The following is a 23949-nucleotide window of genomic DNA, read 5'->3' as shown; positions in this document are numbered from 1 at the left end:
AGGTGGTCCCTGAGGCATGTGAGTTGGAGATTGGATAATCTATTAAATATGTATGGAAACATGTATGTGTATATACACAGACATTTATTATTATTATTATTAATTTTATTTATATACCGCCCTTCTCCCGGAGGACTCAGGGCGGTGAACAGGGCAAATATATAAAAAAAAATACAAAAGTTAAAAGGAATTAAACATATGCCCAACTAAAAACAGTGAATACAAATATTAAAATAACAATAAAAACCCACCCATCCCCCATCAGGCCAGGCTGGCTTGTTCAAATAAGAATGTCTTTAGATCGCGACGGAAGGAGCGAAGGTCGGGCGCCATCCAGAGCTCAACCGGTAACCGATTCCATAGCTCCGGGGCGCCCACAGAGAAGGATCTCCCCCTGGGGGCCACCAATCGACATTCTCTGATCGGTGGCACCCTGAGGAGGCCCTCTCTGTGGGAACGCACAGGGTTATCTTGAGTTCTTTTTTCTTTTTCCAAAATATTTTACATTAGTTTTCTATTTATTTTCCCCAAAGCAAGAATGTGGCTATAGAATATTATCAAAAATGAAAGTTAATGAAAAGTTGTATTAGAGTCCCATCGAGCCAAGGAGTGTATTATTATTTACAGTACTTTACTATTCATCTTTAGGAAAGTTAACATAAAAATGAACACATCGTATTTGTGTTTTACAAAACCCATTCCTTGTTTCTACTTAATGTTCTGGGGATTCTAATAATTAGGAACTAGAATACAGAAGTGCCATTACATATGTGTAATGACCTAATAATAATAATGACCTTGACCTAATAACCTTGTAAACAATTTCATTTTCTTCATTATGTATATCTTTGATTATAAAATCCATTTAATGTAGTAGAGCTTATTGTAAATAAACATGTGGTAAGCTAAGAGTAAAAGGGACGTGGTGGCTCAGTGGGTTAGGACGCTGAGCTTGTCAATCAGAAGGTCGGCAGTTTGGCGGGTCGAATCCCGAGTGCCGCGTAGCAGAGTGAACGACTGTTACACGTCCCAGCTTCTGCCAACCTAGCAGTTCGAAAGTAAGTAAAAATGCAAGAAGAAAAATAGGGACCACTACGGTGGGAAGGTAACAGCGTTCCGTGCACCTTTGGCATCCAGTCATGCCGGCCACATGACCATGGAGACGTCCTCGGACAAGCGCTGGCTCTTCAGCTTTGAAACGGAGATGAGCACCGGCCCCTAGAGTTGGAAACAACTAGCATGCATGTGCGGGGGAACCTTTACCTTTACCTTTAAGCTAAGAGTATGATACTTATGATTCCTCTCACTGTCAGCTAGATGTTCAGACTGGATTTGGCATTTTTATTCACCTAGCAAATCCTTCCCAAGAACCTGGAGTATCATTAGATTTATTATTTTATTATAAATTCTGGGAGTTGAAATCCACACACATTAAACAGACTAAGATTGATAAACACTGGGTTAGAATGTGAACAAGAACAATAGTAACATAAATAGAAAAACACCAAAGTCATGGTTGTCTTTATAGTTTATAGCTTGTCTTTATTGCTTGCTTAGTGTTTTTTGGCTATACTGTATGTAAATGAAGAAATAATTTTATGAAATAATAAAATCACAGGCAAAGCAACAGTCTTGAAGTGTTTGAAATGCTGGTTGCTGATTAAAGAAGGGGATTTTTTTACAGTATTAGTCTTGAGGTCCCAAAGGTGTATTTTCAAAAGGCAACTGGACTTTGTTTTTCCTTGTAGACATTTCACTTCACATCTGAGAAGCTTCTCGAATGAGAAGCGAAATGTCTTCAAGGAAAAACGAAGTCCACTTGCCTTTTGAAAAAGCACCTTTGGGACAACCATGAGCTGGATGACTGAGAATCCCCATAGACATTAGCCTTGAGGTTTTCAGTAATCAAACTCAGCAGCATTGGATCCCACTGGTTAGAGCATTAAGGTGCCGTTCAGAGCAAAATCTAAAGCTAGCATGTTTGAAGAGTCAAACAAGTTTTATATTTTCTGTTTTTGCTAACAATGACAGAGAAGGCAGCTGCTCAGAAAGTATGCTATTATTTTAAATGCACTGCCATAAAGGAAAATGTCCCTAACCTGGAAGCTAAAATAACAATACAGATACACATTAAATTAAAATACAGATACACATCAAATCCAAAGTGTCCAATAAAAGTGTATAATATGAGTGACAGAAGAATTTAAATGGAATTCACAGCTTTCTACAATACTACTAATATGAGAAAGAAGGACTCACTGGAGAAGAGCCTAATGTTGGGAAAGATTGAGGGCAATAGAAGAAGGGGATGACAGAGAATGAGGTGACTGGATGGAGTCACTGAAGCAGTAGGCATGAGCTTAAATGGACTCCAGAAGATGGTAGAGGACAGGAAGGCCTGGAGGAATGTTGTCCATGGGGTTGTGATGGGTCAGACACGACTTTGCAACTAACAACAACAACACTAATATGCTTGCAGATTAATATTGTGCATATTTGTTTTACTAAATCTTGAATTTATTTAACTAAAAGCCAAAAGATGAGAGAGAAACAAGATATAAATATATATTATAAATAAAATATTTTAAAGGTATTTCTTAATTGTTTACATATTTACAGTTTGGTACAATGATTAAGAAGTTACTGTCTTATCAGCCACTTAGCCTACAATGGCATAAATATGCAAAGTACAATCTTAGCTGACATTTCCTTCCTTCCTTCCTTCCTTCCTTCCTTCCTTCCTTCCTTCCTTCCTTCCTTCCTTCCTTCCTTCCTTCCTTCCTTCCTTCCTTCTGTCAGGTCTGTCATCGTAAATGCTTCAACCTGCTTTGCTTTGCTGGCACAGTAAATACAGACTAATCAATCATAAATCAACATAACCAATGCACAGGCTCAGCCCCATCTGATTCTAGACTTGGCAAAATAGAAGTAACAAAAAAAAGCTGTTTTGGAACAGATAGTCCTTTGGAAAAGTAAGTAAATAAGCAACACATTGATGCAAATAGCATCTAATTGAGCTTAAGAAAACTTAAATAGTAAAATAGTTCAGATAAAGCTAAGCCAAATTTCCCAAAGATTTCCTTTATCAATATTGCTACTATTAGAGATGTCTTATCACATTTAGCAGTGAGCCAAATACCAGGGGTGACCTCCTGGTGAGTTTAAACGAAAAGTGTGATGTGTTACTCAAAGATTTGACATATGGTTTCACAGTGGGTGCCCCATAATACATACTGAACATAATAAAAGATTTGCTGCTAGCACTGTGATTTAGCTGCATCTAAAGGGAATAAGAAAACTGGGAATCAGAAAATCCAGTTATTGAGCTCAGCATACTAGGTTTTTAATAGTCCTGTGTCAAAGATTTATTCTTCGGTATTGTGCTCATTCTCAATGAATTGTTTTGTACAGTATTTGTTTTTCTAAAGGAGAAGAGTATTTCGATGAATTTTAATGGCTACGCCTTAGTTACAACATAGCCAAGGGAAATTTTTAAATATTTCATTTTTAAGCATCCTGTTGTCTCCTGGGTTTCCAACATTTAAGTTGGACGCTATGAGAAGAGTTTATATCAGGAAGCCAGATTGGTGGGGAAACAGCAGAGTGATGAAAAAAAAATAGCAGTGATACTGTCATCCTGGAAAAAATAGAATCCAAGCACTTTTAGGTAAAGGTAAAGTTTCCCCTGCACATGCGTGATAGTCATTTCCAACTCTAGGGGCCGGTGCTCATCTCCGTTTCAAAGCCGAAGAGCCAGCGCTTGCCCGAGGACGTCTCCGTGGTCATGTGGCCGGCATGACTAGACGCCACAGGCGCACGGAACGCTGTTACCTTCCCACCGGAGTGGTCCCTATTTTTCTACTTGCATTTTTACGTGCTTTCGAACTGCTAAGTTGGCAGAAGCTGGGACGAGTAACAGGCGCTCACTCTGTTATGTGGCACTCGGGATTCGACCTGCCAAACTGCTGACCTTCTGATCAACAAGCTCAGTGTCCTAACCCACTGAGCCACCGCGTCCCTTAAAGCACTTTTACAACGAGTTAAAAAATTAAAAGTTTCCTTTTTCAAAGGAAGGACACCTTCAGGGGCGTGGCAGCCAGAGCTTTAGTTTTTAAAAATTTTGTTTCCTTGTTTGATTCTTAGAAATAATTCTGCATTCCTTAGACTCAGTTTTCCTTTAATTGTTTTATACTCTTGATATTTACTTTCAGGAAAATACCCGATAGCTCTATTATTTTTAGACTATGTTGTTGTGCAGTACTTTGGACCTTAGCACCTCTTTGTAATTCCTCAAAACCACAGTTTTGGTAACAGTTGGGATCTGCAAAAGGCTTCTGACCCTGAGAAGCAGAAAGCTCCTTTAATGAATTACTGTTACATTCATAGTCCTGTCTTTGAGCCATTTTTTTCCCCAATCCAAAATTCTGTATGGTGCCATTGCACTATTTGATACATAGGAATTTATTTTCTATTAATTAAACATTTTGGGGTTGGATGCTTTGTGAATGATTTATTTATTTTATTTATTTTATTTCCATTTATATCCCGCCCTTCTCCGAAGACTCAGGGTGGCTTACAAGCTTAGCAGTAGCCTTCATTCTATGTATATGCCTGCTTATTAGGGCTTTCACACACACCCCAAGTGGCATTATTACAAAGTCAGCTTATTGCCCCCAACAATCTGGGTCCTCATTTTACCTACCTCGGAAGGATGGAAGGCTGAGTCAACCTTGAGCCTGGTGGGACTCGAACCTGCACTAATGGCAGGCAGCTGGTGTTACTTAAGGAGGCATTAGCCCACTGATTTGTATATAGCAATATACAAATACAAAATATATAGCAATATACAAATACAAAAGCTGGTGTTACTTAAGGAGGCATCAGCCCACAGATTCTCCTTTATTTTTTTTTTAAAGTACTTCATTCAGTTCTTTCATTCAGTTCTTTCATTAAAGTAATGCATACCAAGATGCCTACATAAGGGAATAATATTTATAAAAATCTGCCATTTAGGAAAATAATATTTTAAAATCACGTTTCAGGAGAGAGTGTTTGCAAAAAGTGAACATACAGGGAAAATTTCAAGCAGTAATATATACACATCTTTGTGTGCATGTAAATAACTACGAAATATTGTATACAGGTTGTTTTTTTTAATGTAATGCTGATATAAAAACAGATGGAACAAGCAAATATGCCAGGTAAAATGTGAATCCTATCAAAAGCAAGACAGGTTATTTTTTTTACCAACTTGCAAATCTATTGAAAAATATGTCTAGGAAAGATTAGCTCATTACTCCTAGCACTATTTTTAATCCGAAGAAGTACAAGACTGATTTAAAAGCACACACAATATCCTGCAAAGCCAGGATGTTTTACTAACTTACTTACATGTTTAAATTCTAGATCAACAAACTTTAGTAAGATATATCATTCATGTTTAACAAGCAAGTCAACCTATATTGGAAAGAGTATTTGGAATTATTCAGTTTCAGATAAATGAACTTTGCTGGTAGAGAGTTCAGTGGAATCAGTTACAAATGATGATGATGATGATGATAACTTTATTGTCACTTTGAATGTACACCAATCGGCATACATCAAAATGAAATTTCGTTGCATACAGCTCTCAAAGTGTCACCACCTCCGATATATACTTCTTGTTTGGGGCCCGCTCAAATTTCACATTGTCCATTTTAGTCTCTAGGGAGTGAATGATGGCAAACAGGACAGATGGAAATGGGGCTCCATGTGGATTAGCCCTCAAATTCTCTTGTATTCTGACAACCTCGCCTTCTTTCCTTTTTCTGATCCTGACTCTTCCACCCTTTCCTTAAAGAGGCCTTGCTTCTTTTCACCCCTGGAGCACGCTGCTGCCGCCGCCACCAACTCCTCCAAAAGCCTCTCTCTCTTCCTCTGGGCCTGCCGGCAGCCTCATCCAGTTCCTTCGCTCCATAAGCTCCAGGTCCTCTCCTCCTCTGCCTCCTCTGGAAACAGCCCTGATTTTCAGTAGAATCCATCACTGGGCCAGCAGTCAGATCTTGCTGCTGGTAGAACAAATTCAAACAGCGCCAACGACTTTTAACGGTCTCACCAACAGTTCCAAAACAACTAGAAACTCGCCATGCCAGCAAAGATTGTCGGTCGTATGTCGTATGTTACCTTAGTTCCACCATGTTGCTCAAACACATTAAAATCTTCCTGATCATGTGGCCTATAGATCTTACTATCCCTCCCAAAACTATTCACCTTCAAGAGCCAATGCAGTCGCAGCCATTCCAGGCGCCACCATCTAAATGCTGTTTAGATAGGCAAGAAAGGCATAGATCAGAGAAGGAGGAGGAAAAATAAGAATAAGAGGCTGGCATTTTCATTATAAAGAACTTATACATTAAATAAAAATATGAACAGAAAATGTTTAATAGTTGAAAATGCTGGAAAAATTGGAAAAGCTAGGAGAGTTTAAAAAAAAAACACCCATTGAAAGTCACCTGTTATTAAAGAAGGGCACGTGAACAGGTTTAACCGCAAGACCCCCTTAAAAATTCTACGGAAATCTCCAAAACAAATGTAAAGGACTGAAGTACAAATAGATGGAGAATTAATTCACTTTGATAATTATGAATTTTCAGGTCTATTAAATTTTTTAAAGCAATCTAAATAATTTCATAAGCTTCTCTTGCTATTTTTCTCCCCTATTCCACCTTTTTTTAAAAAAAAAAATCGATGCAATGTTCCTATCGATTCTTTCAGAGCTAGAAGAATCCCTTAGTTTAACCTAAATCTTGTGGTCTAAAAAATTTGTTAACACTTTTTTTCTTTTTTGCGGGGTGGTGGTGCACGAGGAGGGGTTTGATGTAGCTTTTAGGAAATAAGATCAGCCAATAACTTTATAGAATCAGCTGCACCTGTCAGCGCTTTGTGCCATCTGTTTGGTGAAAAACAGCGGGCAGACTACCAATGTGGCAGCCATGACAATGAAATTGTCAACATCTTATAACATAGCTCAGTTTCTGAAAATACGTTTTATACACTGAAGGCCCCATTGTCAAACACAGACATCTCCAGGTTACATTGCTACCTGAATGGGCAAACCATAAGAAAGTTTAAAATGGATAAGGGGGACAAGCTGTCAGAGAAAGAGGTATATTTATAATTGTATTTATAACTGTTGTTAAGAAGAAAGAAAGTCACTTCTCTGTATATTTCTATGTTTCTTTTCCCTTCCTTGTACTATTAGCTCTTCTTTGATTTCTTTATTTCTCCTTTTTCTTTCTTACTTTATATTAGGTTGCATTAGTTTTTAATCTCCTCTTTTAAAACTTTTAATAAAATAAAATGTATGACTCCTACCCTGTCAACTTGCAGGCATATTTGAGTTGGTGCTTATAGAGATCCTAGAACGCTTTCAGCTTGGCCTTGTCACAGATAATTCTTTTTTCTTTGTGAAGGCTGTCTGTGAGAATGGATTTGATTTCTGTACTAGGTCAAGTATCCTTTTTTAAAAAAATAAGACACTATTATAATTCTTCCATTTATCCCCAGGAATATGTTGGTATAGTTTCTTTTGCAAAAGAAATGTTTTCAAACTTGTGGGCGATGTTATGCATTTTCGGGATGGTCTAGGTGAGGGATCTACTGACTCATAATTTTCCTATTATATTGCTTTCTTCAGTACATAATCAATATTACTGTAAGAAATGTATGTGCTTCTCGTAAAGTGTGTTTTCCTAGAATTTCATCAGGTATTTTTATTATGGTATATCTCAGGAGGGAAACAGGATGAAGTTCAGAGTAGATCAGCTTATGCTTCTTTTCTTGCTCTTTAATATATAAGGCAGACATGTCAGACACAAGGCCTGGGGGCCAGATCCGGCCCGCGAAGTGGTTTCATGTGGCCCGCGAAGCCATCCTGGAAACAGTGAGGGAACGGTCCCCACTGCCTTGGCCCTGGCCCAGAGACCCTCCTTCTGCCAGAGACCCTCAGATCTGTCCCACTCCTGCCCAGGCCCCCATAGGCACCCTTGATGCGAATGATGTAGAGCTGGCCACGCCCACCCAGTAGGCCATATGCACTCTAGCCACACCCACCCAGTAGGCCACGCCCACCCTGGCCATATCCACCTAGCCCCCTGAGGGCAACCGCAATGCTGATGCAGCCCTCAATGAAATTGAGTTTGACACCCCTGATATAAGGCAAAGAGATATCACTAGTCCATTTCCGAGCTCTGCAGGGCTTCTTAGATTTCTAGAATTAGGTTATCAGTAAGAAAAGAAAGTAAAAAGTCAATTTAAAGTGAACCAAAAGCTGCTCTTGATCTGCGGTTTGGTGAAATGTGAATGCTCTAATGACAGTTTTGAAAGAAGCATTGGAGTAAGGGCTGTTATACGACAGGCTTTATTTTTCTCTGTCTGGTGATACTAAACATAGAGAAGAAATGTCATGAAATGTACAGTACGTAATTTGCATCCATATAGCACCATTGATTCCCCCCCCACACACACACTAATGTTAATGAAGGCATAACCCCTCCCCCCAAAATAACCGAGGTTTATTTTGCAGTATCCACAATTCCGTTACAGTGGAAAACTGTGGAAAATCATCCAAAATGCAGATGTAAAGCCATCCAAAGACTTATTTCATTAAAGGATCAATCAGATAGAGGAAGTGCTCATATTAGACTAAGATGCTTTTATTTGATTTTGGCATAGCCTAATGTACAAACCCATCTATTTATAAATCAGAAATTATGGCTTAACATTATTTGGAAACAAACCATTGTTTTTTTATCACATAAAACCCAGTTAGTAGTTTTACTGCTAATAAATGGGCATTTTATTGGCCATTTATTGGCCAATTCTAATTGGCCAATATTGCTCAATCGGTTGGGTCATCCATCTCAATTTTAGTGTAACTTTGCCATTTACCTGTCTATCTTGATTGAAGGAGCCCAGAAGCAAGATGCTGAATATCAGGACCAGGCAAACCTACCATTTAAAATAATCTGCAAGTATGTGGTGGATTCTGATACTGATATTTTACTTTCCAAAATGAAAACTGCTAGCCCAGCATACCTTTATGTACTGAGATAAAGACAAACATATTGTTTTCTGAATGAGTTGGCAGAGGAGGGCAATTCCTACTTGTTGTCTGAGAGCAAGTGGTACATCCATACTATCCAGAACATTAAAAAAGAGGGAAAATATAGGATACTGTATATCTTGATTATTATTTGAAGATGATACACATTAGCTAGTTACTTTTGTTCATAGTGTGTTCACACTCAAAAAGAGATTTGGATCCAGGCCCGCTCACACAATAGTGCTATGAGCAATCCTTTTTTTTTCTTTTTGAAGCTACAAAAGATGGCCAGGAGTAAGCAAAGTGGCAGTTATTATTTTTAACAAGTGACTGAGAAAAGAGTCACTTGAAGAATAGGATCGGGCAGTAGAGATGGACAGTGTAGATCAGGGGTCAGCAACCTGAAACAGTGAAAGAGCCACTCAGAACCGGTTCCCTCACAAAAGGAAAAACTGGGAGCCGCAAAAAATGTGTGCACATGTGTGTACATGTGTGCATGCGCAGAACAGGGTTTGACTGAAGAGTGGGGCCAAGGCGAGATATGCACCTACCCTGCATATTTGAATTGATTGGTTGAACTTTTTTAGTCCCACTTTTTTTTTTTTGGACTGCACATGGCAGAGGACTGGGAGCCATATGAGTCGGCTGAAAGAGCCATATGCGGCTCCGGAGCCATGGGTTGCAGACCTGTCGTGTAGATGGACACTTGGTACTGGTTGTTGGAGAAGTTTAAGTTTAAGGCAAGTAAAATCCTCTTGTTAAGATTAAGTTTGATCAAGCTGTCCAGTGGTTAAGCAGTAAAATAATAACATTGTTGAGAACTTGGCTCTGCAAATGAAAGATTGTTTTTGTAGAGGTAGATTTGGATTATCAATCTTTCTGAATGAGAAACTAGGAAACACCGCATGGCCCGTTCCTCTGGAATAAGAAAACATAAGGATAAAAGTTTCCCCATTTTGAGTATTTACCTTGTGAGAAAGTGTGCAAGAGGAGGAAGTGTGGGCTTTTGATACAGGGATTCAGTTTCTCATCTTACCAATCACAGGAGAAATAGAAGGATGGATGGGATTGTCAGAATAAAAAGTGTATTTACTAGAATTTGACCAAAGCAACATCCTCTTAAATTCAAATTTCTATGGTAATGGGCAAGCAGGACTATGGTAACTTGTAATAGCAGAAGGGGAACCAGCAATTTGGTTGCATATTTTTCATTTCCATTTCTGAGTCACTCTGCCTGGGCACCTGGAACTGGATCACTGGTAAACTGGAATTAGTCTATGTTTGTTAAAAGAGCTGTCTGAAACATCATTGTTGTTGTTAGTTACGAAGTCATGTCCCACCCATTGGGACCCCATGGACAACATTCCTCCAGGCCTTCCTGTCCTCTACCATCTTCTGGAGTTCATTTAGGCTCACTCCTACTGCTTCAGTGACTCCATCCAGCCACCTCATTCTCTGTCTTGCCCTCAACCTTTCCCAGCATTAGGCTCTTCTCCAGTGAGTCCTTCCTTCTCATTAGGTGGCCAAAGTATTTGAGTTTCAACTTCAGGATCTGGCCTCCTAAAGAGCAGTCAGGGTTGATCTCCTCTACGATTGACCAGTTTGATTGTCTTGCAGTCCAAGGATATTTACATTACTCAAAGATAAATGAAGAAATCAGAGCAACAACAGTTTCTGTAGATGTTTCAGTTTTATAGGTTACACTGATATATAAAAGATTTAATTTAGACTTCAGACAGAAACATTAGGAGTGGGAGTTGGGGAGCAATTTGCAGAGCTTACCCAGAGGATGTTCCTACATTCAGAGGTTGGGCAAATCCCTGTTGTCTGGAGGGAAGTAGATTTATGATAACAAATTGTAGCAGTGCCTAAATACCAGCTGCAAAAGCAGGGGATGGGAGTAGATGTTCAGTATGGATCAAGAAAAGCATGAACACATAATGAAAACTGGCTGAATAACTTTGAGCCAATCCCTCACAGCCCAGCCCACCTCACAGGTTGTTGTGGGGGAAAATAGGAGGAGGAAGAAGTATTAGGTATGTTCACCACCTTGAGTTATTTACCAAAATAAAACAAAATAAAATAAAATAAAGGTAGGATGTAAATAAAGGCATACATAAATAATAATGTTGCTGAGCACAGGGATGCCAAAGAAATGAATCCCACAAATTAAAACATTTGGCTTGTCTGCTATAATAAAAGATACACACGCACAAACACACTAAAGTTGGATGCACTTTTTAAACCTTGTTTTGTCTTCTCATTCTTAAAGGTATAATTAGAAAGTGACACAGAATAGGTGGATTAAGAAATTGTGATTGCTTCTTCGCAAGGATAAACAAACTGCAATATCATTTCCTTAAACTATAACAATCTGTGTTATCATTGTATCCTCTAAATGCTTTGAAACTAATTTCTCTTTATGATGCTTCTTCCTAGTGACGGTCTAGACACATTTATATAGTTGTTTGGTAGCAGTATAGAAGTGGTTTTCCATTGCCTTCTTCCAAGATATATAGGGTCCCCCCACTGAGTCTTGTCTACAGCCTTTCATTACCTGGTGAGTAATACCTTATCAAAGGGTTTACAATTCTGATCAGTATTTTTTTTAGCTCAGTGTCAATGTAGTGAAGCACCAACATTTCAAGTTAATTTGACATCAATCAGAGGACTTCTGAGTTACCACCTCCACATTCATTTAAAAATTTAGAATATTGCAGACTTAACAAATTATGATAATCATAGAAAATACTACACAGTAAAAATATAGACATGACATACAGGTTAATATGCCATGGTTTTGAAGACCAAATTTATGAGAGAGTAAGAAAAGAGGATAAAGTAATGGTCTAATAATCTTGCCATGTGTATTCTGTAGTGGACAGAAAAATTAGAGCCATATGAACGTGTACAAATTTGTGTAGATTTAGAATGCACCTTGATACCATTTCCTCACATACTGTTAATAATATGGTTTCATTTTTTGAATATTATTAAGCCTCTTGTATTTATTTTATTTATTTATTTTATTAAAATTATATACCGCCCTTCTCCTGTAGGACTCAGGGCGGTTCACACGGGTCCAATAAACAGGTGGTGGAACTCAGCCTCCCCATAATCCTGTCCACATCATCAGGGGAAACAGGATCGAACTCAGTCCAGATAACATGCTCAAGACCGTCTGATTCCTCCATGTCAGACTCTGCCCAGTTAGAGTCCAAACCGGCCCGGATCTGAGCGATTTTGTCCATAAGATGATGACTAAACTCCTCAGCCTGCCCCTGCAAGGGCTCCTCTCTCACCTCCTTATTAAGGAGGGAGCGAGTCACTCTAAACAGGGCAGCCGGGCGATTATCTGCGGACGCGATGAGGGCAGTGAAGTAATTAGACTTCGCCATCCTCATCGCAGCAAGATAAGACCTTATAAAGGTTCTTAACTGCAATCAGTCAGATTCGGAATTGCTGGACCTCCAACCGCTCTCTAGACACCGTCTCCGACGCTTCATCTCCCGGAGCTCCACAGAAAACCATGGAGCCCAGCGGGATCTGCGCCGGGTCAGGGGTCACAAGGGTACAACACAGTTGAGTGCCTCAGTAGCCGCCCTTTCCCAGGCATCAACCAAGGCATCAACTGGGCTGTGAGTGTTATTTTGTACTGTTATTTTATCCTTGAATCACATATTACTCTGTTTCTTGGTATTACTTGAGTTTATAGCCAAAAATATATTTCTAGGCCAATCTCATTACATTTTGCAAAGGTCCAGTTCAGTAACAACAATGAAACTCAAACACAACAACTCCTGCTTGACCCAAGATTAATTTCCCCAAGTCAGCCATCAAGCTTATGAAAAAGAATAATGTTTTACAACTTGTGCAGCATCCAAGATAGATGAATCAACCATGAATCAATGTGAAAAAAATGCAGTTATAATTCTAGGGCAGATCTGCAGCTGTGAAATAGAGACAACCACTCTCTGCATGGAAGTGTATTTACCCCTAGTGGCCCCAATCATTCTAAGACTAATGACTGAAATTGGCTGTGGCAAAATAGCTGATATTCAGCTGCATTGTTATTATTTTATTTTCTATTGTTTTTATTTGCAAATCAAGAGCAGAACTGAAATGATGGAATTCTAATAAGAAAACCATTTGTAGTTCCATCCTTGAAACAGCACAAAAATGGCTTGAAATCTTGTTACTTAAATAATGCCTTTTTGTGGTTTTTTTCCTTTTCCCAATTCATGGTATGAATTTAGCTTATTTTTCCGTTGTTTTTATTTTTGGAGGCCATGGGGAACAGAACAGTTTGGCTCATATCTCCTTTCTCACCCCTAAAATATCAAATAAATGAAATGTGTCGAAACATTCAGTCCAATCCCTTTCTGTGTTGCCATCCTACTTCCCTGCAGCTCTCCAAATAGTAAATTGAGGGTGGTGAAATACTGTCCACATTTGTTCTAAAATTGTAAAGATAGAAAAGAGAGAGAGAGAGCAAAAATGATAAAATAGGAAACACACAATACTTTTTTTCCTGCTTTGGATCAGTTGTGAAATAAGTAAACAGCCATTTTGTTATGAAACCCTTCAGTCTCCAAAGCATGTTCTTTTATGAAATATAACTGTTTAAGCTTGATTTAGTGGGGAGAAAAGGAAAAACAAGCTACATAAATCAAACCACATTCCTTTCATAGACCTATTGAGTTTTGGGACCACTTTAGTATGCGCCTTTCCCCTTGTTGGAAAAATACAGAGAGAAACAAAATAAAGCACTGATCTCCTGAGTTGCAGCTTAGTAATACATAAAGGGTATAAAGCATAAAGGAAACATGTTTTGTAATCTTCGAAATCTTCATGTATGTTGGACAAGATGTCCTTTACACTATATCTAGGACAAAGTCTTACTACAGTTTTAGCCTTTTCCTTGGTATCAGAGTTAATTAACCCAAAGTTGGTAAGTTTTCCCATTAGTATCAAAATACCTAGCTGCCACTCGCAGTATAAAAAAGGACTGTTCTAAAGGAACACAGCAGTAAAAAAATAATGTTTTAGCTTTCAGCAGCTTCTACTTGACATTTAAATGACTCAGCCTTAATTGCTTCCTACCCATATTAACAAAAAATACATTCAGTTGTCTTATGAGGAAGGGGTACCTTTGAAAATAAAAAAAAAGTATTTTTTAAAAAAGAATAAAGCCCATTTTTCCAGTGCTGCTAGAAGGATATTCTAGAAGGAAATTCTGCTCCATATATTCCAGGTTTTCTTTCTTTCTTGAATAACTACCTCCAGATGTGAAGAGAACATGGATTAAGTCTGGTCAAATGGAATAATGTGGGCTTTGACAGCTATCACAATGCCATACAGAGCTTTGAAGCCTCTTGAGAGTTTGTTTCACACTGCTTTGGAAAAGTTCAGTTTTGAGGAGGTCTAATTACCGAGCTGTGCTGGTAGGTAACCAAGCTAATCTGACCTTGACTTTTGCACAGTTCATCTCTGACAAATCCTCAGAAGTGGCTGCCCACTTGTGTTGATTTAATAAATCAACTATTTCATATATTTCTCTTTTGGAATAATAATAAATTTTAAAAAGCAATAAAATCCCTAAGTTTAAGTCCTGAAAAGGATCTACCTATGTGGTCACAAAGAGTCAACAATGACATCCATCAATCACTGATTCAATCAATCTCAGTCAGTAAATGTGCAGACTTATTTTTTTTTAAAATTTGCTATGAAAACCTAAAAGCTAAATGAAAGGTTTTGGCAATAACACAAAACTTAACATTTATTCATGATTGAGTCTGATGCTGATACTAACCTTCACATTTATCTAGTATACACATGGAGGTATGTTCCAAGCCAAATATCGTTTGTTCAGCAGGTAGTACCTTTTAATCCAAGTTTGTTTGGTCTGAGAAGCTAAGTATAAGTGAAACTAATTCTAGTGCTAAGAGATAATCAGGACTTTAGACTACACATACATTAAAACGAGTCTTGAAAAATAGCATAAATAGTAAATAGTAATTTTTAAAATTCAATTTTTAATTAAAATTAAAATAAATAAATTAATAAAAATTCCTTAATGATAAATACAGAACTATGATTATCATATCTTCCCCAGTTGCAAAATACTATGGGAATCGATGTTTACATTATAAAAGTTCCCTTCATTTGGTGGCATTAGATAAAAAAGAAAATGAATGTATGTTATAAATAATGTACAAATATATTATAAGAACTCTTGTACAATAAATTCAGCCATGTTCCAAATTTCACAAGATTGTACTGGGCGTTGGTATGGATAAAATATTTGCCTGGAAAGGTGGAAGCTGGTGGCATCTGGCGATCAAAAAAAAAAAAAAAAGAAAGATGGGAATCAGAGCCTTGGTGGAGCAGTGGGCTAATGCCTCCTTAAGTAACACCAGCTGCCTGCAATTAGTGCAGGTTCGCATCCCACCAGGCTCAAGGTTGACTCAGCCTTCCATCCTTCCGAGGTAGGTAAAATGAGGACCCAGATTGTTGGGGGCAATTAAGCTGACTTTGTAATAATGCCGCTTGGGTGTGTGTGTGAAAGCCCTAATAAGCAGGCATATACATAGAATGAAGGCTACTGCTAAGCTTGTAAGCCGCCCTGAGTCTTCGGAGAAGGGCAGGATATAAATGGAATTAAAATAAAATAAATAAATAAAAATATTTGAAGTTTTGCCCCACTCTCACTCTCTGTGAAGCCCATCTGTGTTGTTGTTTTTTTTACCAGCCCTGCAGATACTCTCATGCGAGATAATACCACAACTATGAAACTTTTCTCAGGTATGAATGTTGTGTGAATAATATTATCATCTAAGAACTCTTATGTTCCAACTTGCAGAAATTAAGGATGTGAGTGTTAAAAGAACAACCTGATTTATCTAAAATTAATAGTATAGATAAGCATAGTGGTGTCAAAGCATTGTCATGGAAACATAAATATATGCAATTGGCTGGAAAAGGTAATGGTACCAAAATGTATTTAAGAACTGGACAAAAATGAATAGAGGGGTGTTTGAGCAGAAGATTAAAAGCCTATAAATTCTATGAGGAGGAGATAAAAATTGATAGAATAATATATAATATAACAGAATAAGATGAAAAGGGAAAAAAAGCACAGACATCAATGGCAATGATTCTAAGAGGGATAAACTGAAAAATTCTCTAAAAGAAAGCTGTAGAGTTAATAAGCAGGCATAAAGTTGTCTGCTCCATATATTCTAAACTAGGGGAAATGTACGTAATGATGTTAAATAATTGCATTCACCCATCCCATATATTATTTCTTTAAGGCTGATCTGAAACATAGCTTTTCATTTGACATTAAATGCTTGAATTTAATGCTGTAGGTAAAATGTTGAACTTAGTCTTATTATTGAAATTTGGACTACTTTCTTTTTACCCACCCTATGTCTAAAATTCTTGCTACACTACCAAGGCAAATAAAGAGGCTTGGAGCAATAGGTTTAAATTGAGGGGGAAAGAAGATGCAAATGCATGTGGATCAGTGACTCACCTTGGGGCAACAATAGAAGGTCAAACATTTAACTCATCTTTAAGGATCCTCTCGTCTGGAGCCAGAAATGACTTGTGCACCATAAACCTCTCCCATATAACCCTTCCCCTTATTAATCAATTGTGATACGGCTATCTTATGCTGCTATCTGTATAACTACCACAGAAGGGCAGTGACTGATAGTTTCTGCTGCCTGAAATTTAAATGTCAGCAGTCCACGGGGAAAATTGCCACTAATTGCTATATATGAAATGGGCTAGCACTTTTACAATCTTCATGGTCCACCCAGTCAGATTTGTTTGTAATTGTTTTGTGCTGAGGTCTATTGCTATTCAAGCAGTCATTCAAGAGGAAGAGAGATCCATGTGCAGCATCCATCTATTAGGTGGCTTGTATTGTTGATTCTTTCTCCTTTACAATCAAAATAGCATTGATGAGCAGGTGCAGTGCACAGCGACTGGACATAAGGGAACTGTCCCACAACAGAACAGTGGACCAGTTGGAGCTGAGCAGATTGCCAAATTTAATCACATCATTTGAAATTGCTTTCTCCATGAACCTCAGATTGTTGGCATTTAATATCTTGTGCACAACATAAAAAAATAGCCCACAGAATGCCTAAAGTTTTTTCGAGTTGCTTAACAATGGACTGACAATCATATAGAAGCAAATTGTGAGGATGTGTGTTCAGCAGTTATGCCCTTCTTTAAATTATATAGTACTATTACTATTATGTTTACATATTCTATATTTTTCAAGGAACCATGCAATACAATAGAAGTCTCCACTCATTGTACCTTCATAAGGAATTCAGTCAATAGTTTTGAACTTTAGAAAACAAAAAATATCCAAATACAGATCAGATCAATTCATATGCCGTGGTAAGGCCACACTTGGAGTACTGCATCCAATTTTGGTCACCACGATGTAAAAAAGATGTTGAGACTCTAGGACAGTGATGGTGAACCTATGGCATGCGTGCCAGAGGCAGAACTCAGAGCCCTCTCTGTGGGCACTCCTGCTAGCAGCTTGTGCAGGTCCATTAGGCTACCTCCGGTGCCCAGAGCGGCAGCCCTGCCCAGCACAAAGGAAGCAAAGCAGATGGATGGCAAGCTTGAGTACAGGTAGTAGAGCACGCCCCATGCGCTCAGCTGCCCCTCTCTTGCCTTGCCTTGCCCCACAGCAATGGCACCCCTGCCCTACCCCCTGCCTATCCTTCAAGAAGAACCTCCTGTCCACCACCCCACCCACCAGAGACCCCCTGGATCTCCCCCAATCCTGCTCAGCCCCCACAGGCAACCCCCCATGAGCAAAATCAAGGTGGCCATGCCTAGCCTGGCCATGCCCACCAAATCTGCCATGACCACAGCAGCCATGCCCACCCAGTGGGCCATGCCCCCCAACCCCCCCTGAGGGCACCACAATGCTGATGCTGCCCTGGCACTTTGCTATAAATAAGTGGGTTTTGGGTTGCAGTTTGGGCACTCGGTCTCTAAAAGGTTCGCCATCACTGCTCTAGGAAGAGTACAGAGAAGATCAACAAAGATGATTAGTGGACTGGAGGCTAAAACCTATAAGGAACAGTTGCTGGAATTGGGTATGTCTAGTTTAATGAAAAGAAGGATGAGGGGGGACATGATAGCAGTGTTCTAATATCTCAGGGGCTGCCACAAAGAAGAGGGAGTCAAGCTATTCTCCAAAGCATCTGAATTCAGGCCAGGAAGCAATGGAGGGAAACTAATCGAGGAGAGAAGCAACCTAGAACTAAGCAGAAATTTCCCAACAGTCTGAACAATTAACCAGTGGAACAACCTGCCTCCAGAAGGGGTGAATGCTCCAACACTGGAAGTTTTTAAGAAGAGACTGGACAGCCATTTGTCTGAAATGGAGCAGGGTTTCCTGCCTGAGCAGGCGGTTGGACTAGAAGACCTCCAAGGTCCCTTCCAACACTACTACTACTATATTATTATTATTATTATTATTATTATTATTATTATTATTATTATTATTATTATTATTATTATTATTATTATTATAGAATGTTTAGATTCTGCTAACTTCTCTGAAAATTCAGGTCCTTTTCTATGTTAAGCTTGGTATACAAACACTTAATGTCACACAACTACAAAAGTAAAATACCAGTACCAGAAAATTAGTCCACAATGGAGCAAAAGACAGTGATGATGGTGGAACTTTCAGAGATGGCAAAAGTGATCTGTTTGATCATGGATAAGACAAGTACTTTTATAAAAGACTGAAAGCATTTTATGGACCTTTTGCTAAAAATGAAGAAAAAAATGAATTGGCAATTTATGGATTTCCCGATTTAAAGGTTTGAATATGGGAAGGAGACAAGCATGTCTTAACTTTAAAAAAAGGGGGAGACATAATGATTTTTTGGTAAATGCTATAAAGAAGATCAGAAGTTGTTGTTTTTTTCTTTTTTTCTTTTCTACCTGTACAGCCTTTTTAAAAAAATATTTATCTATTATCTTTCTTTTTTCTTAATTTCACTCTATATAATTTCATGTTTATCTTTTACTTGTGACTATTTTTTTAATAAATTTAAAGACCGTATAAGTGGCATAGATATTGCAATGGAGTTTGGACTGGACAAATGTGCCTCACCCAAAAATGGGATAAAAATAGTGAACACTGAAGGAAACAAGACATTCTCTGGAAATAACATGAAGAGTCTGGATGAAGACGATCAGGGACCCTGGCTGCTCTTGGAACTTGTTTCTTTTCTTGCAGATATTTCATTACCCAAACTAGGTAACATCATCAGTGCTAGTGAGGAGAGGAGTTTACTCTCAATTTACATTCTTGTTCTGTCAGTGTTGGTGCGGGGAGTCACAGAAGTTTTTTGTTGGCTGTTTACCTTTGGCTTTTAATAGGCAACAGTATGAAGATAGCCACAAACCTTTGTCATCTCCTCATAGCTGATGGCTGTAAGATTCCAACCCAGGTTTGAATTATACCAGATTAAAAAAAAAAGAATACAAGAGGGAGTTTCCTAAAAATCCCAGAAATATGTAGCAGTCAATACAGTAGCATTTTTAAAAAAAAAAAACAAGGGGAAGATGCCCTTTGCATTATTATGTACCCCCTGTCATAAGTTCTGGCAGCCCTGGCCTTTTGTCAAGTTTTTGAATGACCCTGGAAAAAAAAAGATATTTTAAAGGTTTAATTCAGGCAAACCTTAAAATAAAGGCATCTTCTCCCAGGCTTGTATGATTTTTTTTTAAAAATGACCTCTTTAATCCATAGCAGGGTTATACTAAGTTCATGTAAGATATTCCTATTTTTTTTTAAAAAAAAACATGTACCACCTAGCATCCAATGGGTTTCTCCTTTGGGTTGAAAGGAATTGAGATGCTTACAGAATGTGTTAATATACCGTATGTAATTTTATGTTATGAAATATAAATATGTGTGGAAGTAATAATATCCCTCTTGTTGAAGCTACATCACTTGGACATTATCTACTAAGCAAAGGGGTGTAATTTTTAAAAAAGAATATGTCAGGCAAAAGTAATTATGACCACTCATGAAGAGTCTCAACTGAAGAGTCTCAAATTCGAAGCATCTTTGGGACAACCATGCCCAGATGGCTGGGACTCTCTACAGTATGGACATTTGGCTGTGCACTTTGGGATGAGTGCCCCTTGAGTGGTGTGAGAGTGTGGACACATTTCTGGAGGACGTTGTGGACTGCAGATATAATTTGTGCTTTGATTTGGGATTCAAACTACACAGACTCATCCCCATTAGTGTGCACCTGTTTTCAACAGTGAAGTGACACAGGGAAGAAGGACATCCTGCAGCCAGGAGGGCTTCACACACCTTTGCATTGCTCAGGTAACCCTGAGGACACAGTAAACCTCCAGATGGCCCCAATGACTCTTTAGAACAGGGGTGTCAAACTTCCAATGTCACATGACCTATTGCGACTTTTCCCCCATTGCCAGAGCTGGGGTGGGTGTGGTTTCGGCATGACAGGTTTTTTTTTCCTTATTCTTTTTCTTAAAAAAATGCTTCTCAGTGCTGTTCTTTAAACTTACTGGTTTTTCTATCCTGAATCTTGGCCATGGCATACTGCAGGCAAGGCCACAAGGTGCAGAAAGTGATGGTGCAGCCTATCAACCTCATTTTTTGGTACCTACAGAATAGGTCCCGGATTCAGGTTTGGCTATATGAACAAGTAAACATGTGGATAGAAGGCTGTGTCATTGGTTTTGATGAATATATGAATTTAGTTCTGGATGATGCTGAGGAAATTCATGCTAAAACAAAATCAAGAAAACAGCTGGGTTGAATCATGTTAAGGAGACAATATTACTCTTCTGCAAATTGTTTCCAACTGGAAAATACCTAGTGTTTCTGTTGTAATATTAACTTTTTATTTTTTTAAAAAAATGTGAGCTTAATGCAGACATGTCAAACACAAGGCCCAGGGGCCAGATCTGGCCCGTGAAGTGGTTTCATGCGGCCCGTGAAGCCATCCTGGAAACAGTGAGGGAATGGCCCCCACTGCCTTGGCCCTGGCCCAGAGACCCTCCTTCTGCCAGAGACCCTCAGATCTGTCCCACTCCTGCCCAGGCCCCCATAGGCACCCTTGATGCGAACGATGTAGAGCTGGCCACACCCACTCAGTAGGCCACACCCACCCAGGCCACACCCACCCAGCCCCCTGAGGGCAAACACAATGCTGATGCGGCCCTCAGTGAAATTGAGTTTGACACCCCTGGCTTAATGCTATCATTTCTGATTTGGTATCTGAGGCAAGAATGAAGACAGCAACTTAGCTCTTGCTTCTGTAATTTTCAATAACTTTTTTACACTGGTGTGTAACTATTTCTTTACAAACAAATGTTTTTTGTTAATATAAAAAACCGGCAGTTTGACACCCCTGCTCTAGAAGAATGCAGATGACCAGCTGTCTGCAAGCAATATAAATCCTTCCACTCCCCATGTCTAGTTAGAGCTGGAGAGGCTTCTTGGATAGAAGTGAAATATCTTCAAAGAAAGACAAGAAAGTCCAGTTGCCTCCTGAAAAAAGCATTTTGGGACAACCCTGTCCTGGATGACTGAGAATCTCCATAGACACCAAGACCTAACTGTTGTCACTGGGAGTGTGCCAGTCTGCATATTATTTGGTAGAAGCCTTTTCAGTCGTCAGATCATTTTTAATTTCTACCTAAAAGTTGGTTGCTGGTTGCTGGTAGTAATAAGTGGATAAGGTACTGATATAATGTTTTGATTTGATCTCTCAGAATGGTGCAGATCTTCTGGCATAATAATGATAGACTGCAAATACTTCTCATTTATTATTATTATTACATTTACAAAACCTGGTGCAAGTTCATCTTTCATATCTGAGCAATAACATAATTACATGAACCACATGTTTTTTTTTATAATCTGCTTTGCTGAATGGAAATGCCAATGTAATAATTATTAAATGATTCCTACTAAAACTGTTAAATTTCAGCCCTCTGAATCCTCCAGGTGATGCATCTTCACACCTGTACATAACTAGCAGGAATTGTTGCCAACACTATTATGAAAGATCATAGGATGCATTCCAATCCACATTATTAAAACAAGTTGTCACTATGAGCATACTTTCTGAACGTTTGCCAGAAATAAGGTTATTATCACCATCACCATCATAATGATCATAATGATCATCATCATCATCATCATCATCATCATCATCATCATCATCATCATCCCAGGTCCTTGGGAGGCATTCAATAGGTAGACAAAACTGCCAAATGCAGTCAAAACATCTGGCTGATTGTGTGATCAACCATAATAACAGGTGGAAAGATACATAAATATAATCTCAATGAGCAATCCCATTTCCCCCCCCAATAAAAAATCTGAAGGCCCCTTTCTGAAAATAGTTGCACAACTATCCTTGTGATTTTTTTCAGGATTCAAAGCTAAGAGCAGCACTTTACTAATAGCCTGGCTTTATGTGCTTCTTACTGGAATGATGAAAAAAAAAGATGCTGGACATTAAAAGGAATATCAAACCATTCCTTGGATAGAAAAAAAATATTCCAGATGAAGCTGCAGTTTCAGCAGATCAAATTGAGTCTCTGTTGATCACATGATGTCATAACTGAGAGTTTGCAAAATTGCTAGCAATTTCAAAGCATCCCTGTTCCAGTGATGTATTTATAGATAGGAAAATGCCATTTCAAGATAGCAAATGCTGTTGCAGAAGCAGTAGCCTATCACTGCTGTGTCCTTGAAGCATGCCCTGTGCTCCCATTGGACAGATTATTGCTTTCCTGTCCCTATTTCTGGAATAGAGTTGTAGCAACATGCTAGCATCATTAAATGAAGGAACCCAAATACAGAATTGTTGACATGTTAGGATGAGGTGTTTGGAAAGCAGCAGCGGTTTGTCATTAAAGGGCACAGAAGTAGATTGAAATACTTAGAATTGTTCAAGCTGAGCACTGATTACACCTGAAGGCCAACTGGTAGCCAATGAAGCTCACATACAAATGATGACATAGGAGTGTAATGAGAAATCTCTATTCCTGCTTGTGCTTGCACTGCTGCATTTTGAACTAGAGTAGATTTCAGGTGGTCTTCAAATAAATGTGAAAAAAGTGAAAACATCACAACTGCATTTAAAGTAGATTTAGGAAAGGTTGCTTTTAAGAATCGGAAATGTATCCTAGTTTTTATTCATGATTTATTTCAATGTTACTTACAATGTAGGTATAGATGGTAAAACATAATGAACATTGCATTTATCCAAAAGGAAACCAAACCTAAATTTAAGATGGCAACCCCGAAAGACAGTTATAAATGCAAAAAAATGCAATATACCTCATTTTCCTACCCTAGTAATGATTATTACCATGGGTCGCTAAATCTAATTCTACAGATTTCACTCCAACACAAACCATAAATGTATGTATGTACCAAATTTGCATATGTATCATCCTTCCATCTAAACCAGGATACCATTAGAAAATCATTTTTTCCATCTATTTATAAAGATCATTTTCTGTCTACACAAAGGCAAGCACCACATATATTCTGCTCTTTCCTTCAAAGAAAATAAGAAGAGAAAAAAGGGAGGGAGAAGAATCAGATCAGATGAAGGAAAGAAAAGTATGGGAAATGGAAAGAATATGAAAGTAAGGTAAGGTAGGGATGGAAGACAAGTGAATGAAGTACACTGGGTAAAAATAGCAGACAGGCAAAACCATAGCTTGTTTATATCTTTACATGGGTTAGCCATGTAAAGATATAAACAAGCTATGGTTTTGTCTGTCTGCTATTTTTACCCAGTGTACTT

The 23949-nt window shown here is 38.5% G+C and overlaps 1 protein-coding gene across 1 annotated transcript; it reads left to right on the top strand.

The window, feature by feature from the left end:
• The first annotated feature begins 20678 nt into the window (after positions 1-20678).
• LOC310643075 (small nuclear ribonucleoprotein E-like) lies at positions 20679-20941 on the top strand. Its single transcript, XM_083367115.1, has one exon. It carries the CDS (start codon positions 20710-20712, stop codon positions 20935-20937), a length of 228 nt encoding a protein of 75 aa, XP_083223241.1. The 5' UTR covers positions 20679-20709; the 3' UTR covers positions 20938-20941.
• Positions 20942-23949: the final 3008 nt, after the last annotated feature.

The sequence above is a fragment of the Vipera ursinii genome, assembly GCF_947247035.1.
Source record: "Vipera ursinii genome assembly, chromosome: 7".
NCBI classification, from domain to species: Eukaryota; Metazoa; Chordata; class Lepidosauria; order Squamata; family Viperidae; genus Vipera; species Vipera ursinii.
This window is presented reverse-complemented; position numbering and strand designations above follow the sequence as displayed.

Coding starts and splice junctions, on each gene's coding strand:
- LOC310643075 (XM_083367115.1), top strand. CDS start 20,710: ATGGCATACTGCAGGCAAGGCCACAAGGTGCAGAAAGTGATGGTGCAG.